The sequence below is a fragment of the Spermophilus citellus genome (genome assembly GCF_964194105.1).
Source record: "Spermophilus citellus genome assembly, chromosome: 13".
Lineage (NCBI taxonomy): Eukaryota > Metazoa > Chordata > Mammalia > Rodentia > Sciuridae > Spermophilus > Spermophilus citellus.
In genome coordinates this window covers 9,583,136-9,596,082 of record NC_138193.1, presented here as the reverse complement: position 1 = coordinate 9,596,082, position 12,947 = coordinate 9,583,136, and the positions used below count along the sequence as shown (strand labels likewise).

Here is a 12,947-nt window from a genome sequence, read left to right as displayed (position 1 = left end):
CAGCGTCTCTGTGGGCAAGTCTGGACTCAGGTGCTTATTAACATGACTTGGGCAATTCTAATGCACAGCCGGGTTGAGATCGGTCAGAAGTCAGACAGAAGGCTACCCTAGCCCTACCCAGACCACGTCCCCAGTTCCTGTTTCCTTTTCTCAGGTTGGTTAGCTGCAGCAAGTTTGCTGCAAGCCAGGAGAACTTACCAGGAAATCCCCAGGATATTGTAATGCTTGACAGCCAATCCAATTAATCATCAACTCTGTAACATGATCTCTGGCTCATAAAAAAGGGAACCTGTTGAGTCTTTGGAAACCTGACCACTGGTCTTCACGAGACAACTCTCTCCAGACCCAGGGACCTGTGCCCAAGGACCCCAGGCTGATGGGAGCCCACCTCTGCTCCAATGCCTGTGAGTATACCTCCTGCATCCCCTGAGCTGGGTTCCTGGGCCAGGGGTGCGAGAAGTGGAGAGGGCTGTGTCGTTGCTGCAGTGGGAGTCTGTGGGGTGGAGGTGCAGGCAGTGTCTTCGTGGCTCAGGAGAGGCGTCTGACACCACTTGGCTCCCCGTGCCACGGTGAGTTTCCTGTCTCTGCAGAAGTCCAACAGAACCTGGGTGATCTGGGTCCAGGATGGCCACAGTGATGCTTCTCGGTTCCTGGTGGGCAGAGGGAATAGCGACCCGTGTGGGCCACAGGAGGGAGTTTAGGGGTCCTGTAGAGAACCGGGAATTCTCAAAAACCAGGGCTCTTGAGCAGGTAGAATTTCAGCTCCAGCAGGTCTGGGGGAACCTAAACTTCGGTTTCCTCATCTGTAGGCAGGGGACAATGCGACCCATCCTACTGGCTTCACAGGACTACTAGAAGGCACAAATCTACAGAGTGATCAGGCAGGAAGTCCCTCTGGGAGCCTCACCTGAGGCCACAGGTGTTCCTTAGTAGAAGGGCCTCTGGCGGGTAGAAGAAGGAGAACCAGGTCCTTCAACCTCAAAGACAATCAGGACTGTGTGTCTCTGGACGTGCCCTCCTAGGCAAAGAGCTAAAGCCACTGCTCAGGGCTCCCTGGTGGGCACAGAAGGCTCACATACCAGCTCCCAGACCCACCACTGCTGTGACAATCTGGTTTGCATTCCAGGCAGGACAATGACAGCGCTATAGAGGAGGCGGCCTCCTATTGAGTGTGGCTGGGACCTGGGCCTTGGGCCTGGGATCCCCTGCTTCTGGCTGGCAGAATGTGGTGTCACTGAGCTTCCCCAATCTCTGAGTGTGTCCCCTGCAGGGTGGGGAGAGGAGAGGCAGAGGCTGCAGATAGCTGAGTGGGCGCCTGCTACCCTCAAAGTCTTGATGGCTGAGGGTTGGCAATGAAGACGATGATGATCCGGAGGCCCTAGTGGAGCAGGCACTGACCCTGTGACACTTAAATTCTGAGACCCTAGCTGCGGGGATTCTGCAATTTGACTCTACCTGTCCAGGGGTGGAGACATTCCAAAGCATGTGATTAGTGCTTCCTGAACTTCCTGCTGCCAGGGTGGGTCCCTGTCCAGCCCAGCGTGCAGCCCTTGTCCCTCCACGGCAGCCATGGGTGAGTCCCACGGCTCCACCAAGCCTCGGGATCCTGCCTGAAAATGGGGCCCCAAATAACAGCCACTTCTGGGTGTGAGGGTGCTGGGGCACCTGGGTTCTCTGAACCGGTGTCAGCCCAGCCAGTAGGACAGACCTGCCTGGAGAGCCACTTTTGGCCCCTGCCCACCTCTTCCATTCCCCACACTGGGGATGGGATGACTGGGTTGCCTGTGTCACCAGGGTGACTCTTGCAAGGCTCTGAGGGAGGAACCAGGCAGAATGGAAGTAGGTTTCCACCCTTTTCATGCCCCTGTGACCCAGCTCCAAGTTCAGGTGGCAGAGCCCTGTGCAAAGGAAGGGAAGGGGACCCTGTGGATGGTGTCTTATAGGCCCTTGCTGGGCTGCATGGACCAGGGTGGCTTCAGCCACACTCAGCCTGGGCCTTGTGCAGTGAACAACCAAAACAACCGTACAGGAGAGTAAGTGCAGAGAGACTAAGCCCCAAAGAGCTCTGTGTTGTCCTGTTGTGGTGGCACCTTGCAGTGTCATGCTCAGGAGGCTGTTGATAAGGTGCTGCCTGTCTGAAGTAGGGACAGTAGCCCAAGTGGGCCACTGAGAGAAGGGTGCTCACACGTCCTGTCCGCCTAGGGAGGACACCTCCAGTGTGTCCCCTCAGTCCCTCTAACTTAGGTGAACACCGAGCTCCCAGTCACTCGCTGGGAAGGCTCCTGAGCTGGGCGGAGCTCCGCAGACTGTCAAGTTCCTATTCAGGTCAAGGCCTGCTTCTCCTGGCGTCCCCAAGGCCTCCCTGTCCTGCCAAGGGACTCCTGTACTCACTGAGGACCTTCCCAGGGAGTTTCCCCTGCTCCCTGGCCTGGACCCAGCCAGTCAGTGCCCTGGCTCCTCTCCAGGATGTGGATGGGCAATAAACCTTCCCTCTGTCCCATCCCTGCCCCTAGAGTAGGTCCTGCCAGAGGTCAGGCTGGCCTGAGTCTCTGTCCCAACTGTCTAGGGCATGGGACTGGGGGTGGGGACAAAGTGGATGGAAACTCCAATTAAAGCCAGGAAGAGCTCTTCTCTGTAGGTCACCCTTTAGGCCCCAGGAGCTGAGTGTAGCCAGTCTCTAGTTTCTGTTCCAACAGGGATGGGGACCACTTTCCTGCAGGGTGGATACTGGGCAAGGCTGGGGCAGCTCCTATTTGCCCTTCAGTTTTGTTCCCAGAGGCTGTGGGGACTCTCAGGAACAGTTTTTCCTGCCTCTCAATGGTGACAGGACTGGTCTCTCCAGGGGCAGGTGCTGATCCAGTTGAGTGTGTGTGGGGGGTGGCCTGCCCTCTCTGGTCTGAGCTGGTACCAGGAGCTCCTACCTGCCCCGACCCCCGGCCCAGCCAGGCAATGAATGCTTCATGTTCAGGGTCTCTGGGCAGGTGACCAGAGACTCCAGGCCTTGTCGGTGAGGGTTCCCGTCTGTAGCTAAGGAGACTGAACCCCAGGCAGCAGGGAGCAGCCTCGCTCAGCAACAGGGCAGGACCAGAATCCGGGGGGCAAACATGACGCCCCCGCCTGCGCTGGCATCTCAGGGGTGGGTGCAGGGCAGGTTCGCTGATGTCAGGGCCTTGTGTTCTGGTTCTAGTCCAGATGTGCTGACCCAGAGGCTCCCCCTTGCTTAGGTACAAGCTTGAGGAGAAGGGATCTGGCACACCTATCAGGTGAAAGGGAGAATGAGGTCATCATGGGAAAGGGTGACATTGGGGACAGAGGCACGCGTGAGGTGGGCAAGTGTGGACACCCAGGGCTCTGCGGAGGCCTGTTCATAGGTCACAAGGCACTTGTCCCTATGCCTTGGGGAAGGATATTTCAGTAGGTCAAGAGTGGATCACTGTGGTCTCAAAGGTGTCCCTTGTGCCTGACCAGATGGAGTCTCCCCTCCCTGGCCCCTGCTGGGATGAGGCTGGCTTGTGCAGGGTCAGGGCAGACCAGGGGAAAGCGACCCAATTGGGGGACGTGACCTTGGCTGGGTTCTGGTTCAAGTTCTGAATAAGTTTACCTCTTTTTATTTTTAGTAGGTACTGGGGATTGAACTCAGGGGAACTCGACCCCTGAGCCACATCCCCAGCCCTATTTTGTATTATTTAGAGACGGGGTCTCACTGAGTTGCTTAGTACCTCGCCATTGCTGAGGCTGGCTTTGAACTTGCAATCCTCCTGCCTCAGCCTCCTGAGCTGCTGGGATTACAGGTGTGCGCCACCATGCCTGGCTCTTTTTTTTTTTTTTTTTTTTAATATTTTATTAGCTGTCAATGAATTTTTACTTTATTTGTTTACATGTGGTGCTGAGAATCAAACCCAGTGCCTTATATATGCTAGGAAGCGCTCTACCGCTGAGCTACAACCCCAGCCTGGCTCTTTTTATTTTTAACTGCAAAGCAGTAGCCAGCTTCCAGGCCCAGCCCTGGAACAGCAGGGCCACAGCCTTGCAGCCCTGAAGGAGGAGGGGCCCAGGGGTGGGAGGTGCAGTCCTGGGGCAGGAAGCTCCACCAGCTTCCTCCAGGCTTCAGATCCACAAGGACCAGCCAACAGGGAACTTTCCCTTCCTGGCTGCCAAGTGGCGTCCTCTGGGAAGTCCCCTGGTTGCAAAGCCCAGTATGGGCTTTGTTAAGACAGCCTCTGGATTCCCAAGAGATGATCCTGGCCTCCTTCTCCAGCCTGCACCCCTACCTGGTCAGGAGCTGCAGAGTCCCCTGACTCCCAGGATGAGGAGTCACCTTCCAGGGTGGGGCAGGGCCTCCACCAGCAAAGCAGGTTCCCTGTGGGGAAATGTCAAGGTCAAAGAAGCAGACAGAAAAGAACCCGCCATCTGCCAGAGAATTCCCCCGTTGGCATGTGGGCCCAGCTACTCCTGGGCTGGGCCCCGGAGTGAGAATAAATGGACATAATAAACATAAATATGTGGGCCTGCTGTGCCCACTGAACACGGCAGTACCTTTGGGCAGATGGGGTTTAGAGGCTGGCACCGGCATTGGTGCCTTTCATTTTCTTGTCCTCCTTGGGGAGAAGGAGCATTTAGTAGGTTTGCTGAGGAAATCAGATCCAGAAGTCAGAGTGGGCTCCCACCAGGCTCTGAGCAGATCTCCGTGGATCCCTGGGGTGAGGGGTAACAGTCTATTCAGGGAAGATGCTGCTGTCAAGGCAGCTGGGCAAGGTGGACAAGACCCTCCAGGGGATGTGAAGGTGGCCCAGAGTGCTGGGGATCCTGGGGTGCTGGGAGTTCCCTCAAAGAGCCAGTGGGTCCGGGCCGGTTCACATTGACTTGCTCCATGTCCCCACCCTGCCCCACAGCCACCGAGGCTCCCCGAGAGGCGCTGCGCTTCCACGAGGACACCAAGGGCGCGCAGGTGCATCTGGACGCGCTGGCGAGCACCGCGTGCAGGCGCGCCACCTTCTACGATGGCATCGTGTTCAGCCAGCGGCCGGTGCCCCCCGGAGAGCGGGTGGCACTGCGCGTGCTGCAGCATGAGGGCGGCTGGTGCGGTGGCCTCCGGGTGGGCTTCACGCGACTGGACCCTGCGCACGTGTCCGCGCCTAGCCTGCCGCCCTTTGTGTGCCCGGACCTGGAGGAGCTGAGCCCGACGTGGGCCGCCGTGCTGCCTGAAGGCAGCGTGCTCCCCGGGAATGTGGTCTGCTTCTGGGTGGACCGCCGGGGCCGGCTCTTTGCCAAGGTCAACGCGGGCCGCCGGCTCCTTCTGCGGAAAGACCTGCTCCTGGGCGCGCCGCTCTGGGCGGTGATGGACGTGTACGGCACCACCAAAGCCATCCAGCTGCTGGGTGAGACAATGGGGGGACCCGAGTGCAGGCTGCGGAGGGGTGGGGCAGGGGAGAGGGACAGCAGGCTTTGCCGCAGGGACAGGTGGGCTGGAGCGCCCGCTGTTCCCCTGGTCCTGACTCCCTCTCTGTCTCAGACCCCACAGCCAGCCTGGGTCCCACCGCCATGCCGGCCGTCCGCAGGGAGGAGGCTGTGCCTGAGCAGGAAGGTGAGTAGACTCCCCAACCTCCAGCAGCCCCTGCGGAGTGGGAGGAAGCCCGAAGATGTGGGGCGCAGACAGCGTCAAGTCTCTCCATCCCCAGAGCCGGGGATGGAGACTTTAAAGTTCTGTGTTCTAGAGCAACGGCTGGCTTTACAAGTGACAGTGCTCTTGTTAGAGCATCATCACCAGCACATAATGCTATCTATGCCTTTGCTGTAGAAAAGTAATCCACATTCATTGTAAGATTTTGCCAAATAGAAATAAGATTAAGGGATAAAGATTTTTTTTTAAATATTTATTTTATTAGGTGTAGATGGACACAACACAATGCCTTTATTTTTATGTGGTGCTGAGGATCGAACCCGGGTCCCTCCCATGCTAGGCTAGCGCTCTACCGCTGAGCCACAATCCCAGCCTCAAGATTTTTTTTTTTTTTTAAATGGTACCAGGGATTGATCCCCCAGGGGCAGTTAACCACTAAGCCACATCTCCAGACCTTTTTTCCTTTTTATTTTGTGACAGGGTTTCGCTAGGTTGCTTAGGGCCTCTCTAAGTTGCTGAGGCTGGCTTTGAACTTGCAATCCTCCTGCCTCAGCCTCCTGAGCCACTGGGATTACAGTCATAGTACCAGGCCAAGAAGAAAGTTTTTAAAACCACCCGGACTTCTTGGGTGGATTTCTTCCAGTATTTTTATCATAGGTGTGCATGCAGGCGCAGATGGACAAGTGTTGGACTTTGTTTTCTTTTTTTTTCAAAATTGGAATTTCATAATCCACGTCCCCAATTTATCCCCAGGAGGCATGTTGCATGATGGTCCTCTGAATCCTGAAACCGTGGGTAGCCCTATATACTTGGCTTTTCCTATACATGCCTATGAAGAAGTTGAATTTGTGAATTAAGTATAGTAAGACATTCCTAACAATAATGAGTGATAAAACAGGATGATTCGGTAGTGTAATAGCAATCATTTAAAATTCATGAATTTTATTTCTGGAATTTTCCAGAAAAAAAATTTAATATTTTCAGACCATAGGTAACCATGAGATACAGAACCTAGACCAAGGGCGGACGACTGTGTGTCCGTCTTCTTCCCTTGATCACATCAGGAGCGTTGTCACGTGAGGTCATATTCAGAAGATAGCACCCTTCTCTGTCCTGGGATCAGATCATGAGAAGTGGCCCACCCCTTGCCCCACGTGCCCCCAGCCTGTGTTCTCTTCTTTCCAGTCACACCGGACAATGAGTGCATCATCTGCTTCCACCATGCTGCCGACACCTGTCTTGACCCCTGTGGCCACTCACACTTCTGCAGCTCCTGTGCCCAGCGGATCTTCAGGGATACCGCCACGTGTCCTGTGTGTCGCTGGCAGATCAACGCAATAGCCACAGTGTGGTCACCTAGGACTGGGGAAGGCTCATGAGACAGGCTCCCAGGTGTAGCAGGTTGGACCTATCTCTGCAGAGGGAGCAGGCGCAGCCCTGCCCTCATCCTGGCCTGGGGTCAGGGGGCCTGGCCAGCAGCAGGCAGGACAGAGAGGGAGGCAGGGAGCTGGTGGTCACTGTACTACTCTTTCCCCAAGGGAAAGTTGGGCTCGGGCCAGTGTAGCAAAGAGAAACCTCTCTGCCCACACCAGGATGTTCCTTTTTGGGGTGCTGTGTGCAGAGGGGGTAGTTGATTCCTCCTTTCTGTAGCCAAGGCTGCTGTTATCTGTCCTGCGGCCCCAGCGTGTTGAAGACCTGGAGCAGGGAGTCATGTCAGTGGAACTTACTGGGTCCTCTCCCTCAAGTCCCCCACAAAGTGATCTGTAGTTGTCTCTCAGGGTGCTTGTGAGGTTGTGATGAGATTGTGTGACTAAAGACAACCCAGCACTTGAAAGTGCACCGTAGTTATGATTTCCTCAACATTTCTGAAATACCACAATAAAGTTTGTTTTGTATGAATTTTTTTGATAATAACTGTGTCCCCCTTTTTTGTGTGTGCTCAGCGGGAGGGGGTGAAGCTCTAGTCACGATGCAGGACATTCGGTAACCTGCCATCCTGCCATCCTGCCCTCCCTAGACCACTCTAGACTTGCAGTGGTCTGGTTGGGCTCCGGGTACCCAGGCCCAGGGGCTCTATGAAGCTGAGCATGTGCAGCAGATGGTCCAATTCTCCCAGAGCCCTCAAGTCCCAGCCAGACCTTAACCTAGCCACGCTGGGTTTTGGTGCATGGCCCGGAAGCTCTGGCCCTGACAAGGCAGGAGTTAACCTGGGAGCTGCCTCAGCAGGTGGGAGTGGCAGGGGAAGCCACATCTATTACTTTACTATTGTTCTCTGCTCTGTGACTGCCTTTAAAGGGACATTTCCTGGGTGTATAAAATAGGGGGTTCAAACCTATTATGCTATTTTTTTTTCAGATGGACACCATACCTTTATTTTATTTATTTTTACATGGTGCTGAGGATTGAACCCAGTGCCTCACATGTGCTAGGCAAGCGCTCTATCACTGATGCTCAAAAGTTTTCATGATGGACACCTCCATCAGAGACGTCTCTGCAGCCCCCTCACCATCCCGAGGGCCAGGATGTTGGGTTGGGTGATACCCAACATTCTGAAGTAGGATCCCTCTCTGCCACCCATAGTGCTCTAACTTTCAGCATGTGACTTGACCTCTGTGAGCTTCTGTTTATCTGTCGAGTGGAAATAAGTTAATTTTCGTTCTGGTAAGTTGCGAGAATCATGAATATATAACCTCTAGCTACAAAGTGCTCAAAATATGACATCTCCCCAGGGGAAGGGCCTAGGGAACAATAAGCCAGGCATCAGGGTCCAGGGGTGGATCCTGGCTTCCCACTGTCTTTTTCCAAGGCCCCCCAAACCTCCCCAACTGGGAGGATTCCTAAGGACTCGTGTGTGTGTGTGTGTGTGTGTGTGTGTGTGTGTGTGTGTGAAGGCCTGAGTATTTAGATCACTGGTAGTATCCTGGATTCAAACCCCATTATCCAAAGAAAAAAGAAAAGAAAGAAACCCCCCCCCACACACACACACACACCAGGGTTGGGAAGAACATATTGGGGTGTGAATTCCTTGGACAACTCCATCCCCCTAAATATTGTCCCTAGTTGAGCTCCATGACACACACCTGTAATCACAATTTGGGGGGCTGAAGCAGGAGGATTACAAGCTCAAGACAAGCCTCAGCAACCTATCAAAGCCCTAAGCAACTTAGTGAGATCTTATCTCAAAATAAAAAGTAAAAATGGCCAGGGATTAGCTCAGTGGTAAAATGCCCTTGGGTTCCATCCCCAGTACCAAAAGAAAAAAAAAAAAAACCAATATTGTCATCATCTGGCCTGTTTACAGTTCCTTGGTAAAACGTCATTTACAGTATGTTATCATTAAACCCAACACGGAGCTCTCTCCATGGAAAAGCCCCCACCCCCAGGACATTACTAATCCCCGTTGGGGCTCTCCGCATGGGAAAATTCCTATGTCTGGGACATTTGTCAGTTTTAATAAGCTTTAATTGCTTAACGTCACCGCTGCCTAATACGGTGATGCCTGTGGAGGCAAACAGAGTTGCCATAAATTTAAAAGGAAGATTAGGGAAATGAGATGTCCAAGGAGAACTTTGAGAAGCTCTAATAGATTCCTAGGGCTCTGAAAAGCTATGCATATTCTCCAGAAAGACCTAGGAGGTTCCCAGTCTTTGGCTGATCTTGAGGCTTTGCATAGGCAGGAAGTGGAAACCAAGACAGAGTTGGAAACCGCCAAGGGACTGAGGGTTCATCTCAACCCACAGACAGAGCTCCTGACAATCAGTGGAAGTTTGCTAGGTCAAGGCGGTCAAGGAATTCTTGGTCCAAGCATTAAAGTGAACCACTGAACTAACTGAAGAAAGACTTCAATTGGCTGCATGTTACAGGAAATATAGACTTTACAGAATTAGCCCAGGAATGTCACTCAGCAAACAGCAGCAACAACAACAACAAACCTCGGAGGGGAGAATTTTTTATTTTTCGGGGCTGCTAAATTATATTATTAAAAAAGGACCGTGTGGGGCTGGAGTTGTAGCTCAGTGGTAGAGCACTTGCCTCCCAAGTGTGAGGCACTGGGTTCGATCCTAGCACCACATAAAAACAAATAAAGGCATTGAGTCCATATACAACTAAAAAATTTTTTTTTAATATTTATTTATGTTTTTAGTTATCGGCAGACACAACATCTTTGTTTGTATGTGGTGCTGAGGATCAAACCCGGGCTGCACGCATGCCAGACGAGCGTGCTACCGCTTGAGCCACATCCCCAGGCTGGCACGCGTGCGGCCCGGGTTCGATCCTCAGCACCACATACAAAGAAGTTGTGTCCACCGAAAACTAAAAAATAAAAAAAAATAAGGACAGTTTTTTTTTTTTTTAAGCATGAAACCTATAAAGAAACAGAAAAGTTGCACACACAATTAGTCACTAGAAACTGAACTAAGATGATGGATTTTCTAGACAATGACTTTAATTCAGCTACTGTAAATAGGCTCAAAAAACTAAAGGAGGCTGGTAGCTCAGAAGTAGGGTTTGTGCTTAGCATGTAAAAGTTCCTGGGTTCAATGCCCAAGACTAACAAATGAAAGGAAATCATGTGTAAAGATTTTTTTTTTTTTAAAGAGAGAGAGAGAGAGAGAGAGAGAGAGAGAATTTTTTCAATATTTATTTTTCAGTTTTCAGTGGACACGACATCCTCATTCTATTTTTATGTGGTGCTGAGGATCAAACCCAGCACCCCGAGCATGCCAGGCTATTTGAGCCACATCCCCAGCCCATGTGTAAAGAATTTTAAAAACTGGGGCTGAGTTGGGGCTCAGTGGTAGAGCGCTTGCCTAACATGTGTGAGGCACTGAGTTTGATACTCAGCACCACATAAAAATCAACAAATAAAATAGAGGCATTATGTTCACCTAAACTCAATTTTTTTTTTTAATTTTAAAAAGTATGTCAGTGATGTAAGAATATCAGTAGAGAATATCAGTAGAGAGATAGAAAATATTTTTAAAAATAGAAATTCTGAAGTTGAAAAGTACATTATGTGAAATAAAAAAATCCACTAAAGGGACTCAGCAGCACATTTGAGCTGGCAGAAGAAAGGATTAATGAACTAGAAGATATGGTGATAGAGATTATCTGGTCTGAAGAATAGAAAGGAAAAGGAACAAAGCCTCAGAGACTTGTGAGATACCATTGTCCACTGCATACAAGTCATGGAAAATCCCAGAAGGAGAAGAAGGAGATAAAAGGTGTGTTAATCATCATTCAGCTGCTGTGATAAAATACTCATAAACAACTCTAAAGGATGAAAGGTTCATTTTGGCTTACAAGTTTCAAAGGTTTCAGTCACAGTCACTTGATTTCATCATTCTGGGGTCTGTCATGAGACAGAACATCAAGGTAGCAGGAGCATGTGGCAGAGGAGGCTGCTTATCTTGTGGTGGCCAGCTAGCATAGAGAGGAGGGCACCAGGGACAAAATATCTTCTTCAAGAACACATCCCCAATAACATTTCTCCAAAAAGTTTCTACCCCCTAAATTCCCACAGCCTCCCAATAGTCCATTAAGCTATTAATCCATCCATGAGTTAATCTATTCATGAGGTTAATGCTCTTATGATTCAATCGCTCCCCCCACCGCAAAACAAGTCCCACCTCTGAACACTGCTGCATTGGAGACCAAGCCTTCAACATATGAACTTTTGGTGGGACATCTAATATCCAAATTATTACAAAGGAAAAGAAAAAAAAATTATAGAGGTCCAAAGATTCTTATTTCAATGAAAGATATTAGTCTACACATCCAAGAACCTCAACAAACTGCAAGTAGGATAAACTTGCAAGTTATCCTCATTCTCATGCCCCACTCCACCTTCACCTTAAGAGGACAGATGAGTTCCATGCTGGGATACACTACAGTCCAATTGTCGGAAATCAAAGACAAAGAGGATCTAGAGACAGAACAAGAATTTATTACATACAAGGGAACCTCAATAGAAGCTGGCTTTTCAGATGATACACTGGAAGTATTGAAGGAAAAGAATAAAAAATCCTATAACCAGAAAAACTGTCCTTCAAAAGTGAAGAAGAAATTCAGAAATTTATTTATTTTTTATTTTTTAAAGAGAGAGAGAAAATTTTTTTAATATTTATTTTTTAGTTTTTGGCAGACACAACATCTTTGTTTGTATGTGGTGCTGAGGATTGAACCCAGGCCGCACGCATGCCAGGTGAGCGCGCTACCACTTGAGCCACATCCCCAGCCCGAAATTCAGAAATTTATGATAAAGAATCAGAGAATTCACTGCTAGTACTCTTGCTGTATATGAAATAGCTACAGGGGTATCTTCAGACTACAATGAGAGGAACAATCTTTAATCTTTCTTCCAATTTTATAGATAGAAAAATAGAGAGCCAACAAGGCCCTTATTAATAATGAGACATGAATTAGAATCCTTATTATAACCACACTGATGCAATCATTTCTTCATTCACTCATCAAATTAATTCCAAAAACAATGAAGTACCAGGCACTAGAAGGCATCTTAGTACAAGCACAACTTTATTTGTGTCTTTGGGAGTAGAGATGGGTAATAAATAATCATAGTACAATACAGCAAGTGTTAAAATAGTCTCCACAAAGAGCTTTTCGAGTTGTAGTTCAAGATGGCAGACCAAGTTATTTCTCTTTGTTCTCTCTTTATTTTTCTTTATTCAAAGTCTATAAATCACTCAGAATGACTTAAGTAAATTATAGAAAATACCTGGTGAATAGGGGTTGGGGATTTAGCTCAGTGACAAGTGACAGAGTACTTGCCTAGCACAGGCAAGGCCCTGAGTTTAGTCCTCAGCCCTGGGGGGGAGGGCGGGGTGGGGGAAGGAGAAGAAATACCAAAAACAAAATCAAGGTAAAAGAAAATACCTGGTGAACCAAACACTATAATAAAAGATGGAAAATGTATGGGATCAGATTGCAGGTAGAAACCACCGGCCAAAATCAGAGAAGAGAACTTCGGCAAAAGGCGGGAGCAGCTCTAGGGATGATTCAGACCAGAACTGGGGAGCTGGGAGCTGGAGGCTGAAGTATCACAGAATGGACGGCCGGAAATTCTAACCTCAGGCCAGACAGTAAACCTGGGAGCTGTTAGGCAGAAGCTCTGAGGGTGGATATCTGTAGCGGTGAGGCAAGGCAAAGCCCAGAGAGTATCGATTGCCTTTCAGAACAGGAAGCCTCTTTGTCTGGAAGGCTAACTATTGGCTCAGCTACGCCCAGCAGCACATCCCAGCCCTTCCTCATTCTATTTAGGCCAAGTCATGGCTGCACATCCCATCCCATCTTGCAAGAATGCCTG

General features: G+C 50.2%; 1 protein-coding gene across 1 annotated transcript; it reads left to right on the top strand.

Annotated features, from left to right (window-relative positions):
* The first annotated feature begins 309 nt into the window (after positions 1-309).
* Positions 310-7,311, top strand: NEURL3 (neuralized E3 ubiquitin protein ligase 3). The gene is made up of 4 exons (XM_081265372.1): positions 310-404; positions 4,893-5,378; positions 5,513-5,584; positions 6,806-7,311. The coding sequence occupies exons 1-4, from the start codon at positions 377-379 to the stop codon at positions 6,997-6,999; spliced, it is 780 nt and encodes a 259-aa protein (XP_081121498.1). The 5' UTR covers positions 310-376; the 3' UTR covers positions 7,000-7,311.
* Positions 7,312-12,947: the final 5,636 nt, after the last annotated feature.